At 44.0% G+C, this 15,005-nt stretch overlaps 1 protein-coding gene across 4 annotated transcripts in view; it reads right to left on the bottom strand.

Annotated features, from left to right (window-relative positions):
* The window catches only part of SH3RF3 (SH3 domain containing ring finger 3), an 868,906-nt gene that overhangs the window by 112,100 nt on the left and 741,801 nt on the right, over window positions 1-15,005 (bottom strand). For 3 of the 4 annotated variants that reach the window (XM_063953826.1, XM_063953828.1, XM_063953829.1), the window contains one exon: window positions 10,823-10,993. The exons of the other annotated variant lie outside the window; for it this stretch is intronic. In XM_063953826.1, coding sequence (XP_063809896.1) covers window positions 10,823-10,993 — 171 coding nt within the window. The remainder of the gene's footprint in view (window positions 1-10,822; window positions 10,994-15,005) is intronic. 4 annotated transcript variants of the gene reach the window in all.

Here is a 15,005-nt window from a genome sequence, read left to right as displayed (position 1 = left end):
CGCACGCACTGCACCCATTATAAATACGCCAGTGGTTATATGCACTTAAACCCTAAAACCTAAAAATTTTCCACAATTTTGGCCAGTTCTGTGTGTATATATTAGTGATGAGCGGATTCGGTTTTACTCGGTTTTACTCGGTTCTCAAAACGGCATCTTATTGGCTCACGGATGTCACGTGTTTTGGATAGCCAATAAGATGCCGTTTTGAGAACCGAGTAAAACCGAGTAAAACCGAACCTCGCTCATCACTAGTATATATATATATATATATATATATATATATATTTATTATTATTATTATTTTTATTTATTTATGTATCTTTCTATTTTTAAATGGTACTACTTATTCCATGAGAGCGAAAATAACAGCACGGACGAGCGCACACACACACACACATACAAAACTGAAACCCACTTTCACTGTGAGATAGAGACTCAAGAGGTCCCCCATACTCTATGGTCCCCTCCAATTAGGGAGCAAGCTGCCCCTCCACTTGTTGAACTTGAATGAGTCTCCTGCTGCTGAACCTGATATTTGAACAATTTCAGTCCTCTGCTTCCTATGAGTACATTTTATCAACCACTTCTGGCCTGCTGTGATTTGCCTTCATACTTTTATACTGTATAGTGATGTCCTGTGCTGTAAATTGACTTCTTCCCCCCTGCTCTAGTTATGAAACCCCATTTCTTTATTTTCTATTTTGAACACTATGTTTATATTCACGCATATTCAATAATAATAATAATAATAATAAAAAAAAACATGTATGTTACTCTGGGGATAGTTAGAATATCTAGGAAGACATGATCTTGAAAAACAACATGAAAGTAGATTTTTCGACAGTAGCTTTATCAACAAAACATTTTCTTAAAAATAACGGTATTATTAAAAAAAATCAAACAGAAGTAAAAATTGTAATATAATAATAATAATAATAATAATAATAATAATAATAATATTAATAATAATACAATTATAGCTGTCCAAGCATCTCCATAAAATCAAAGGTTTAATAATAACACTGCATCTTCAACTTCATAAACAAATTGAATCACCGAAGGCTAGGACTACACAAGTTATCGTGTTTCTGTGATTAAAGTTCAAAATTAATGACTTAACGTGATTCAAAGTGAATTTCAAAGTGCAAAAATCAAAGTGAATTTCTTCTTGCTTTCAATTAGTACTTTATGCCAAAATCGCCAAAGAGTTCCTTGTAGAACTACTGATTGCTATGTTATTGCCTGAACTTCATGCAAAGCATTAAAACTAGAGCTTTATGTGGATGCAATAGATCATTGGTATGTAAAGTGACTAAAAAATCACATGTGGCATATAAAATAATTTGAAGCTAGGCGAGTTGTTCTGTGCACTTTCAATGATGGCTCCATTAGGGAGGCTTCAATCCCTAACCAAGATGACTGATGTCTGTACTTCTGTGCATGCATATTACCATCTTCTCTTTGTGCTAGAGTGCCACAGTGGAACACTACTGCTTGATCCACGAAGCTACTGTACAAGCATTGATACCAACTGCATTCTGCACTGTTATCAACCTACAGTCACCGGCTAGTCATTTGTATGCTCCACTTAAACTCCGCTCCATGCTAAGAGGCTGTTTCACACATGACTTCAGGGCATCCACTGATGTGTACCATTTCTCTGCCATACCATTACCAATAGTAAACATATATTCCAACAGATTATGTGCCCAGACACTTAAGCATCAGTCACACAAGCCCCAACCATATAAAATGTCCAGCAGCACACAGATGCCATTAGACGCAGAGTGAAGACAGCACAGAGTGTTTCCTGCGTATGTGTCAGCACAGAGCGTAGCATAGCACATACGCTGCTTAATCATGTCAGTGTGAAATATGCACACAGGAGCTACACCCATATTGGAGTTTATCAAACTAATAGGTGCAGTGAATTAGATAACATGGTTCGCAATGGAAATGCAACTAAAGCATGAAAGGTTGTGGAAAGGCACAGTTGATCCTGGTGACAGTCCAAACCCAGATGATGTAGCGAGAGCCATGGGTACAATTGGTTTGAGTGTTGTGATCACGTGTACTCTATCATAAATGGGGAAAGTGTCAGCAAAAGTGGACAGCACTGCAGGCAGCATATGAAGAGGGCGCCTAAAGACAGGATTTAATTTGAGGCATGTATCTCCTATATAATAGCCCTATTCTGTGACCTTGTGATTCATTTGCTAACGCTGGGCGGAGTCACAACAGTGGGCGGAGTTATTCAAATGAGTCACAGAGATCTGGCCAAATCTACAGGAGACTAGGAGCAGAAGCAGATAGCATGGGCATTGGGCATGTCACAGGCAGGGGTGCATACCTCCCAGCTTTCTGCAGGAGCTTTCTCCAGGCAGAAGGAGGGAAACACACTCGGCGAAAAGGGGGCGTGGCTTCACGGGAGGGCCCCCATTTTCGTCAGTGAGGGGGCTTGCCCAGCGCTCTGTGAGCTGCTGGCATGCCCCCAGGGTTGATTATGAGTCCGGGGGGCACAGGGCACTTGAGACAGGGGAGCCCTATCTCATTGCTGTGCCTGCTGTGGGTTGGGGGCGTGGCCTAATCGCGGCCCTCACGGCCACGCCCCCTTATGCAAATTCCGATTTTTATTTTTATTTTTTTATGGGATTTTGGCCCCTCAGCTAGGGCTAAATCCAGAGGAGGTGGTCGCTCCCCCTACACACCCGCACAGGGAGAAGAAAGCAGGGAGACTGCTGCCTCCCTGCAACACCACAGACCTGCCAATATGCAGCAGCGTGTGCTGACTGTAGCACAATGCTGCCGCTGTTGCTGGCAGGACGGGGGGAGCTTCTGAGCTGGGACAGAGCTACTCCAGCCGGGGGGCCCCCTAAAACTGTGGGGCCAACGGTACGTATCCCCTGGCCACCCCCCCCTTAATCCGGCTCTGCTGCTGGAACCCCCCCCGTAATCCGTACCCCCTGATGCCCCCTCTCCCTCTGTCTCCACTATTCACCGCTGCTCTGCTAAGCAGAACAGCGAGTACATGAGCTTTCCAACTGCCCCCCCCCCCCACCGCCGGACACTGCGACCCGCGGGTGGGACAGCGGGACAGACCCAAAAAAATGGGACTGTCCCGCGAAAATCGGGACATTTGGGAGGTATGGGGGTGTGTGAGGGGTATGTCATACAGACAGACGGGCACCGGCTCACTGTGTGCTTGACCCCCCACATCGGCATACTCAGCAGGGTCTCTCTGGTGCGGAGGAGCGTCACTTTCTGACACACTCCACGCTTCTTAGCTGCAGTTTAGTGGGGCACCTGCCGCTGTGCAGGTTCCATACCGCCTCTGTTATCTCCAGCCCCGGCAACCCCACCGCTAGCTGCAGCGCTGCCACCCGCAGTGGAGTGCGCCCAGCTCATTCACACACTTTAGCTGGCGGGTAGCGCTGCAGAATTCCGAGCTGCTTGCAGGCTCTGACCCACTCCTCCCTCCAGCCGCAGCGTCTCCTGGGAGCTAACCAGTCACTCCCAGTCTCCCCTTACCACAGTGCCCGGAAGCCGTGAGGTCCGCGCCATGTGCATGCTATGACCCCCTCCTCCCTCCAGCCACAGCATCTCCTGGGGGCTAACCAGTCATTTCCAGTCTCACCTTACCACAGTGCCCGGCAGCTGCGCGAGGTCTGCAGTGTGTGACTGAGGAGGGGGGGAGGGATGCGGACTGGCAGAGAAAGCAGGACTCCAGCCTGAGAGAGTCAGCCATGCCAAGTCTCCAGCAGCAGCAGATCCCAACAGGTTGGAATGGAACAGCAGCAGCCAGCAGCAGTGACTCCGGTAAGACACATCTGTCTGTCACCACTGTTTTGTCCCTAATACCAATCTCTCCCGTGCCCTGTGTTCTGTCATGTCCCTGTCACCCCTGGCCTTGCCCTGCCACCCTTATTCTGGCCCTTTCACCCTTATCCTGGCCCTTTCACCCTTATCCTGGCCCTGTCACCCTTATGCTGGCCCTGTTACCCCTATCCTGGCCCTGTCACCCCTGTGCTTGCCCTGTCAACCCTATACTGGCCCCGTCACCCCTGTCCTTGTCCTGCCGCCCCTACCCTGGCCCTGTCACCCCTATCCTGTCCCTATCATTTCTGTCCTGGCCCTGTCACCCCTGTCCTGGCCCCGTCACCCCTGTCCTGGCACCGTCACCCCTGTCCTGGCCCCGTCAACCCTGTACTGACCCTGTCACCCCTGTCCTGGCCCTGTTACTGCATACCCTCCAACTACCTTTTATGGCATGTACAGTACCCGCAGCGCCTCCAGACCTCTCCCCAATGCACTACACCTCCGCACCTTCCCCTCCACCACATGCGGCACTCCACCCCTCCCCCACATGCTGTGCCTCCAGACCCCCTACACCAGGCCTGGCCAACCTGTGGCTCTCCAGCTGTTGTAAAACTACAAGTCCCATCATGCTTTGCCACAGTTTTGCTATTAGGGAATGCTAAAACTGTGGCAGGGCATGCTGGGATGTGTAGTTTCACAACATCTGGAGAGCCACAGGTTGGCCAGGCCTGCCCTACACCACCCGTGGCTCCCACTCCTCCACCCCTTCACCACCCACAGCACCTCCAGGCCCCTTCCACCATTCACCCCCCTTATATGTCTCCCCCCACACCTGCCCCCCTCCACCCGCAGCATCTGCAGACACCCTCATCCATCAGCGGTCCCCCCCTCCCCCACCCCTCCCCCACCAATGGCACCCCCGCACCTGCCCCTCCACCACCTGCAGCACCTCCGGACCTCCTTTCCCATCCGCCGCAACACCCGTACCTGCCCCTACCCTACCCATGGTGCCTGCGGTCCCCTACCCAACCCCCGGCACACCCATCCCACAGCACCTCCGGAACCCTTCACCCATCCACAACATCCCCACACCTGCCCCTCTCCCACCCGTGGCACCCCTGCCCCTCCCCCACCTGCAGTGCCTCCGAACCCCTCCCCCATCTGCATCCCCCACTCCTCTGCCCCTCCCCCACGCGCAGCACCTCCCGAACCTTCCCCATCCGGGCCCCACCCCCACTTCTGCCTCCCCTCCACCCGCAGCATCTACAGACACCATCCGCAGTCCCCCCCGCACCCGCTACATTCTGTACATCGTGCCCTGCAGGTGCTGTTCACGCCGTCGCAAGGGGCTGCACCTCCTTCACCATCGCACGCCCTTTCATTGTGCAATATTTAACCACTAACAAAGGAATGCAGGTAATACTCCATATAATACAAATATTAAACCCCAGAAAGGCATGCAAGGGTTAAGGGGGCGTAGCCCCTTGCGACGGTGTGAAGAGCGCCCGTAGGGCGCGATGAAGCACCTAGTTGTATAATACCAAGCTATCTGAATTCAGCAGTATGAGTGACTACATTGAAAGAATTATGCCCATCTCTCAGCAACTGATGTCTGTGGGAGTCTGAGTAGATGATGAAGAGATCTCCACTGCGATGCTGCAAATAAATGTTGAGTTTGAGTTTCTAATAGTGGCATTGGAAGCAAATACAGCCACATTTACCACATCCACAGTCAGAGCAAAGCTGTTACAGTTCCAAGAACATGTCAGTTGAATCGAACACTGAGATTACTGCATTACATACTAAACGTGAGTAGTTCAGAAAATTCTAATTCAATTGTTATATATGTATAAATACAGGTCACAAAGTGTTTGAATGTAAGCGGAAGAATGTAAATGCTATGCAGAATAAGAAGTGCAATGACAAAAATGAGTCAGAAATTAGTGCCACAGAAAGCCACAAAAAAGATTGTTGGTATATCGACTCAGGTGCTACCTGGCATTTCAACTGCAATGAAGAGTGGTTCACCATATTACAGATACGAAAGCTGAAACAATCACTACCCATTTGAAATAGGGACTAAAGCTATAGTCACAGAAATCCAAGATGTGCTTTACGTACCAGACATGGGAAAACATCTTAGAGACATCAGTGTCCTTGAGCAAAGAGGTCATGGTTCACTTCGCAAAAAGAAGGTGCATTAGACAGGACAGAAAAGGGAGGATAATAGCAATAGGTACTTGATGCACACAACAGTGTTAAGCGATGATGAGTCGCAGCCTATGGAACGCTTGCACTGAACATTTGGTCACCTTGGATATGACAATGTCCTAAAGTTATTAAACAGAATAGTTACAGGAATATCTGTGACTAATACAGAGAACCCCATATGTGAAAGCTGCATAATAGGAAAACAAAGCTATCAGCTATTTCCAAAGTCAGCAAGTAGAGCTAAAGTGCTACTAGAGTTAGTACATATACAGTAGATATGTGTGTTGGAGGTCAATCAATACGTGGTTACCGTAACTTCAAAACATTCATCAATGACTTCACAAGAATGACATACATATACTTCATTAAAGAAAAGTCTGAAGTAGTGAAGAAAATGACTACAAGAGACTTATAGAAAATGAAACAGGTCAAAGACCTTAAGATCTGATAATGGAGGTGAATATCTAAACAAATGTGTAGAATTTTCCTAAACAAATATGGGATTGAGCATCAGTTGAGCATTGCGTACACCCCAGAATAAAATGTTGTAAGTGATCGAGCAAACCACACACTAGTGCAGAATGCAAGATGTGTACTAAAGCATGTAGGCCTAAACAAGCAATTTTGAGCCGAAGCAGTGTCCACAGTAGTTTACCAAAAAATATGTTCTCCCACAGTTGCCTTAAAAGACAAAACACCTATTGAAGTGTGGTCAGGAAGAAAACCAAGTAAAGCATTTGAAAACATTTGAAATACAGCCTATGTACACTTACCAAAATACAGAAAATGCAAGCTGGATTCAAAGTCCATGAAGTGTATCATGCTTAGTTTTTGCTTTTAAAGTAAAGGGTACAGACTATGGAATCTATGTACTCGAAAGCTTGTCAAGTCAAAATTTGTCATAGTTAAAGAAACACTGTGAATTAAAGAAAAGGCAGAATCCCAACTGCAAAACAAGTATGTATCACTGGATATGCCGGCAGCTGGAGACCTATCTGAACCGGAAGCTACCAAAGTGGACATCCAACCAAAGAAAAGAACTTCTGAGAAGTCAAATATTGGAAATCAAAAAGATACAATGAGAACTTTGCAAATATTGTGTTCAATGAAACTCAAGATATTCAAAAACCACAGTCAAGAGCTGAGTGGTGCGAATGGAAATCAGTGATAAACAAGTAAATTAAATTGTATAATGATCATGGACTATAGTTCAGAGACCAAGTCATCGTAAGATGGTCAAAAGTAAAGGTGTGTTCTGCAGAATGATGAAGGCAGATGGATGCATTACACTTTCTAAATCTTGGTTCATTGCAAAAAGGCTACACCAAGATGACAGGAGAGCTGATTACAGTGAAACCGATTCTCAGGTGACAAATACAGTATATTACGATTGGTTATCAGTACATGAGTCCTGCATAACATGCTACTGTACCAGTTAGATGTTGATTATACCTGCTGACAGAGGAGATATATATGGAGCCACAAGAGCACTATAATCAGGGGCGGACTGACTCCATTACAGATGGTAATCGGCACCCCCATCTCACTTACTACTTGGTGGGTGCCGACAGCCAAGGGGAAAAGGGTGGCTATGTGTCTGCATGTCACCAGGCGACTGTAGCGCACCAGGTAGAGTGGAGGGGCAGTTGTGGGTTTCCTGGTCGGATTTCGGTCAAAATAGAGGAGCAGTCCTTGGGTCCTATCTCCACTCCAGCACTGATGTGACCAGCCCGGCCACCCATTGATGACAGCCCTGCATGCCCGCTTCCATTGAAACAGCCAAATAGCAGCCCGCTGAGGGGGAAAATCCCACCACTGGAGTAATGTCATTGCCCAGGTAGGAACTGCGGTATGCCTGGCCGCCACAGTTACTGTGTCTGTGGGTGTGCTTACTCACTGCAGGCTAAGGAGGTATTCAAAGGCGCCTTTGTTGGCTGGCACTCTATGTGCCTGCATAGTAAGTGTAATGGGCAAACCGGCCTGCCAGTAATGAAAAGATGTACAGTATAAAGAAAGGAAGTTTGCTTCGACCTGAAGCAGAGTGGCAGGTGCTGGTGTATCAAGTTAGATGCTGTATTGTAAGAGATGGGTTTTGAGCACTCAAAGATAGATCAATGGCTCTTCCACAAGCATACACAAAAGAATCCTTTTATCATTGCCGTGTATGTGGATGACTTACTGTTGGCAGGCCAAGAATATCACATTGCTGAAGTGAAAGAATTGCTTGGACAAAACTTCAGAATGAAAGACCTACTTACAAGGCCTAAGAATTAACACGATTTTATATTTGTAGACCAAAAAATTGTTCATTTTGCTTCAATGTGGCATGCTGCAACACGGCTGTGACTTTTAGCAGCCAGCGATCACTCCATTAATTCCTAATGGACCGGCGCACCACGCAGCATGCCGCATCTCAGCAAGATGAGCATGGCTACATTGATATGTATCAGATTTCATTCAATGGGGTGGCAGGTAGGCATCTGGATTGCTATTTTCAAAATGAAAACAAGCAGTCAGGATTTTGTAAAGGTATCTATACATGAAAATAAATCCTGTGCCATTTGTTTAATACTACATTATGATTGATCAACTATCTCTTGTATAGTGTTCTCTTTAATATTTGATGACACGTTTATGTGACCATTTTCTTCTTTGGTGAAAAAGATCGATTTTAGTAATACTTTTGTAGATCTATTTTATCACTTGTATATTTTTATTTTTGTATTGCATTCTTGTGTCATTTTGTCAGCATATTATATGTCTGTTCACTATTTTTGGATCTTCTTTTTCTCATTCATAAATGTGCCTCACTTTTAAACTGCCCAGTCAAACAGCAATTTGGACAGTCAATCCAGTCAACTGCTGTGCGTGAGCAATCCCCAACAGTCCATTGATAGTGAATAGAGCAAATTTCTAACTGCTTGAAAATCCTGCTGACTATAGATCATAATGTGCCAGTTTGTGCTTACATGGGTCAAACGTAGAGGGCTCACAGTGATCTGGTCCAGTCTGGTCACCCATGTAAATGTGCAAATTTAGTTAAAGTGATCTCAAGGCTTATACAGTATAGTTATTGGATACTTGTAATATTACATAACTTAGAATTATTAATTGAGTCCTATTGGAGAAAGAGGGCTATATAAATACAATTATTATTATTATTATTATTATTATTAAAGAAGCCTGTTACACAGTGATAGGCCTGCAGACTCATACTGAATTTCTTCCAGTGTTCTCTTGATAATAATAATATAAGAAACACAGGATTGTGCGCTATAAAACAAGCCAAAGAACTGCGCACCACTGGGACTAGAGGCATCGTGGACTCAAAGGTTATTGAGAAGAATATTTCTCCTGTATTCCCAGTGCTTGTTGTCTCAGTACTTTCATTTCATTTCTTATAGAAGTTACTATTGAGCAGAGTAGGGCGGGGGGTGATGTTTATTTAAAAACAAATTTTATTTTAAAAACAAATTGGTAAAATAATATATTTACACCATAATCTATTAAGGTATCTTAATTTAGGAAGCAAAAATTGTCTCTTATTTTATTCCATAAAAAAAAGTTGCAAGTCTCATGTTTTGTAATGAGTGTAATGTTTTATTGTCAAATTACTTTAAGTCCACTTTTTACTCATGAACTCCAAAGGGTATTGAATGGTAGGTACTACACTGATGAAAAAAAAATGGCAAAAAAAATTGTAAAATATATAGTAAAAATAAAGACAATGCTGAAAACAAGTTAAGGCAAAATTGCATTTTACCTTTATTATGGGCTATCATATAATCTTGGTGATATTGTACAGTAACATGACTGGCTATAGGTTAGTCAGCAAATGAGAGCAGTTCAGTGGACCTGTAGCGGCCAATTCAGATCTCTGTGATGTCCGGCTCCCCTCACTGCAGTAGAAAACAGTTCTAAAATACCACCAATTTTCCAGTGCACTTCTGTGAGGGAAAACCAGAGATGTTGGTATCCATGAGGTGTTGCCATTCCCACCATCACCAAGGTGTCCCGACAGCAGTAGCAGACATAGCTGAGATTTTAATGTGCACATAGATTGATGTTTGGTTGCCATGTGGCATGTAACTGCCAACTAAAGCTCTGATGCATCCAAAACTCCTGATTTCCATACATATTTTCCATGTTCTCCTAGTAGAGAATATAATGATGGGGCAAACTAAGGAAATTGTGTTGACCGTATTGCAATCAGAGCTTGTGTTCCCAAAGTACTTCCTGAGAGACTAAGAACATGCAGTAATTGGGAGCAATGCATGCAGAGTGCTAAAGTACTGTAGGTGCCAGGTGGCTAAGGCTTTATCCAATAGAGGAAATCATTATAAACTTTATCCCATAGAGAAGATAGTTATGTACTAACATTGCAAACTCAGTATACCTGTCTACAGCAAGATATATAATGAAAAGAAGTGTTACACTTATTGCTCTGGTTTAATGCAAATTTTCCACATAAATGAAATGTACATACCCATTGTGAGTGGCAACGCAAAGAACACATGTCCCTACAGGAGCAGTTATGTGCTATAGGTGTCAATACAACTTAAATGTTCAGATGAGCTGTTTTCTGTGTTGTACACTGAGTTATCCAACATATGCTAAGTATATGCCTATGTATAACACCACTGATTTCAACTGGTTTTGGAAAACATCTCATTTAAAAGTAGTTATAAATACACTGCAACACAGCTCTGGACATTCTGAGGAACTACATTTTATTTTATCTTCAAAAGCATAATCAGGTAATTGTAGGTGGAACTACTATAAAACTACTCACCTAGAAACAGGAGTAACATAATTGCCTGGAAAAACTCCTGAAGCCCCGGTCCGGAGTGATGTGCCTTTAAACCAACCGTCTTGGCATTTTTCAGTGACTCTGTACATTTCACCTTTCCGTAGTTCCAGCTCATCATTCTTTTGTGGCTTGTAAGCATACAGGGCTAGATATCTGTAGAATCCAACATTAGAGATTACAAGTACTGATTTCAGGGCAAGTCAAAAAATCCATTCCCTATATAATTTAGCCTGAGATATACCTTAATGGTAATAAATTCAACTGGAATTGGAATGACTAGTCTAACACTCAAAAAAAACATTTGATGGCTCAAAGTATGGTCATCAAATTTGTGTAATTGCTACAAATTTCAACTGTACAATTCTTACACCTAAGCTAAAAATATATGGGTCCATTTGCTGAGCAGTGCTAACCGCTTTTCAGTTGTTTTCAGCAGAAAAAGGGGTTATCACTGCTCCTACACATTTATGAAGGCGGAATACTGTACTATGGAGAAATACAGGTAGCAGATTTTTCCAGTGGTAGCTCTTTTCTCTCTCTGTAACAACACGACCCCCATAACAGGCTATGGGAGCAATAAAGGCATTCATGTGTTAGAAACATAATCCCATCTTAAGCTAGCAATATACTTATTTACAGGGGCTGTTAATATCCAGACTTTTGAGATTTACTATGCATGTACAGTGTTTTTGTCTTGTACATGTGCAGTAGGGAAAAACATAGCATAATGGACATGTGCTACCTTAAAGGATCACACAAATGCAGTATGGACAAGCAGGGAATGTGGTTGTAGGGCATACTGTCAGAGGCAGAACTCTGGGAGGCAACAGAGTCAGCTGCCGCCGGGCTCCTGCTTTGAAGGGGGGCACCTCTCCTCTTGTTCCATGTGTTCAGTGACATTAATCAATTAAGTTAACTGACAGCAGCCGGTATCTCTTCCGTGGCCGACTTCCCCACTAGACACTACACCTTACAAATCATACCCTCTTTATTATAGATAAACTGGAAGCAGACACCTTACTGATGAAGCTATTTGCTCCTATAAAGGAAGCATGAGAATTCTAACTATACGAAGTTATTTCTCTGACAGTTACAAGTAACTTCATATAGTTAGAATTCTCATACTTCCTATGCAAGAGCAGATATCTCCATCAGTAAGGTGCATGCTTCCAGTGTAATAGGTTGTGGGTTCTAATCCTGGATATGACACTTGCAAATTAATTGTCAGAGAAATAATCAGCATTGTGAGTGACTGAGCAGATCTATGTAGTGTGTGGCTGGACCCCTACATAGATCTACCTAGTTGCAACGGTTTTGTAGTAGCTTCATATAGGCCCTCATTCCGAGTTGATCGCTCGCTAGCTACTTTTAGCAGCAGTGCAAACGCATAGTCGCCGCCCACGGGGGAGTGTTTTCTAGCATAGCAGGAATGCGAACGCCTGTGCAGCAGAACGGCTGTATACACATTTTGTGCAGAACTAGACCAGCCCTGTAATTATTTATCCTGTGCGATGATTGCTGCGAAGAGTGACACGGTAATGACGTCAGATACCCGCCCACCAAATGCCCAGCCACGTCTGCATTTTTCCAAACACTCCCTGAAAACGGTCAGTTGCCACCCAGAAACTCACACTTCCTGTCAATCTCCTTGCATCCGCCAGTGCGACTGAAAGCATCGTTAGAACCTGTGCAAAACCACGATGCTCATTGTACCCGTACGACGCGCGTGCGCATTGCGGTGCATACACATGCGCAGATTATTAGCCCCATTCTTCCATAATCGCTGAGCTGCGAAAATCCGTAGCGAGCGATCAACTCGGAATGAGGGCCATAGTTAGAATCTGCAGGCTTGCTATGCAGGAGCAAATGTGTGTGTGTGTGTGTGTGTGTGTGTGTGTGTGTGTGTGTGTGTGTGTGTGTGTGTGTGTGTGTGTATAGGTATATGTATATATACATATATATATATATATATATATAGAGAGAGAGAGAGAGTTTTTTTAAGGTCAGTGCGCTTAGTCTCACGTCCAAATATTCCTTTAAAGCAAAGGGTCGTCAAAAAGGTTCTACTGTTTGGATTCAGTCAATTGTGGATGCTCCGTCAGAAAACACCTCCCAAACTTCTTTGGTGGCTGCTCAGTTCTTCAAAATATGACTTGGGTATGTTCAGTCATGAAATTCTGTGAAGGCAGGGGAGAAGAACAAGCGCCATATGGTGTAGTATTTTGAATAAATTGGAGTGATAGATACGTATATACGAAGTAAGTACCGGATAGATTCTTGAGATTAGGCCTGTCTGTCTCACTAAATTCTTTGTGGCTGTTCCCCACCGTGTTCAATACCTAAACAGCCGTGTTTGGACGATGGTATATTCATTCATATTGTAAACTCTGTCGTGAAATAGATTACGAATCCCCTCATCACTGCCGAGTTTTGGGTTTAGAAAATTCCCGAGATGACACTTTTGGTATTAACATTTATCAAAATGTGATCAGAGTGGACACTCAGGATTTTTCAAATAATAACTTCAAAACATCAAAAAGGAGACTGCCGAAGCTTCAAGCCAGTCTCATATATTCGATTGATCAGAATTCAGCTATTTCCTATGTTTCTAACTTTCAAAAGGAAGGTGAAAACAGCAAGATCCTGCCAAAAATGGACCTCATGTGTCAAACACAAACGTGAAATACAGCCAGTGGTACTCCAGAGTCCTTGCAAACATATATATATATATATATATATATATAGGGGGCACCAATATTTTCCTTGCCTCCGGGCAACTGGGACAAACTTACGCCACTGCATACTGTACATGGCCTTATCAGCTCATGCATTCCCAATATCTAACATTAGAGGGACGGCCTTTCCCACCAGCTGATGCTGAGGGGAAGAAACTGCATTGCTGGAGAGGAAGATTTTGCAGGCCCTCTCTGGTGGGTGCAACGTTGATACATAAAGGTGCTACAACCTCCTGTATCACTGTGAAAAGTGACAATTCTAAATGTGTTTTATTGCAGAGAAATGGAAGAGATTGATACATATACCACTGATTAACAATTAATGTCAAAAGAAAATACACTATTAAACAGTTAAAAACAGTAGTTTCTCAATACTAAGAAGTGACAGACTGTTACTGTATAACCTTTCCATCAATGTCCATTCTATGCAAAACAGTTCAGATGAGTCACAACTACCTCTGTCAGTAGTGGAACTTTATAGCAAAATACCTACAAAAATGTTCACGAACCGCGAGTGATAGTTTGCTCGATTTGCTGTGGCTAATCGGACCTGCAATTAGTTTGCCGTGGCTAGTGTGCCTGTACGGGCACATGCTTATAATCGCACCGGCGGCCCATAAACATTACATTGCATAATCGCTGTTCGAACCCGGGCACACCTAGTCACTCCCACGATGTGTGCACACGTGCGAATGCATTGTGTGAAAGATGAGCCTGGCTACATCTGTACTTCACATCTAAAATTGACTCTATATGTCAGGACATTATATCCTGCCAGACCCTGAGCATCCCGCCCCCTCCTTTCCAAGCCTACCCCTCTCCAAACATCTTACCAATGCTGACTTCATTTTTCTCCCTTGACACTTTCCCCTTGGATATGGCTAAATACAAGTTGGCTAAAAGACTTCGTCACCACCACATGACTCGCAACAAGAGGAGGGGGGAAGCAAGGTCAGAACATGGCATGTTCGCTTGTCACCGGGTTACTAAAGTGCTATCTATCCAGCCTTGCTCCTCTTCATGACATCAGAGGTCCTTTAGCCTACTTGGATCTAGCATCTACCTTCCTCCTCCTCCACTGTTCCTATCTTGCACACTTCGTCAATCTCTCCCTCTCATCAGGCATTGTCTGCTCAGCATTAAAGCATGCACTTGTCTTCTCCAATCTCAAAAAACCTACCTTTGATACTAACACTCTCTCCAACTACGACACATCTCTTATAGTGTGTAACATTTTTGCGCTGTTATGTGAAGCGGCTTATATAATCAATACAGATAATAGTCAGTATAAGCACTTGTGAGTTGGAGAGAAAAAAACAACAACCAAGGAGTAATAAAGTTAGGAACACATTTTTTTCACACTTTATTACTCCTTGGTTGATTTAGGGTTTTTTTTTTCTCTCCTACTCACAAGCGCATGCTCAGCTCAT

Source organism: Pseudophryne corroboree, chromosome 2 (assembly GCF_028390025.1).
Source record: "Pseudophryne corroboree isolate aPseCor3 chromosome 2, aPseCor3.hap2, whole genome shotgun sequence".
NCBI lineage: Eukaryota > Metazoa > Chordata > Amphibia > Anura > Myobatrachidae > Pseudophryne > Pseudophryne corroboree.
Note: the sequence above shows the minus strand (reverse complement) of the source record. Positions and strands in the feature narration are given on the sequence as shown.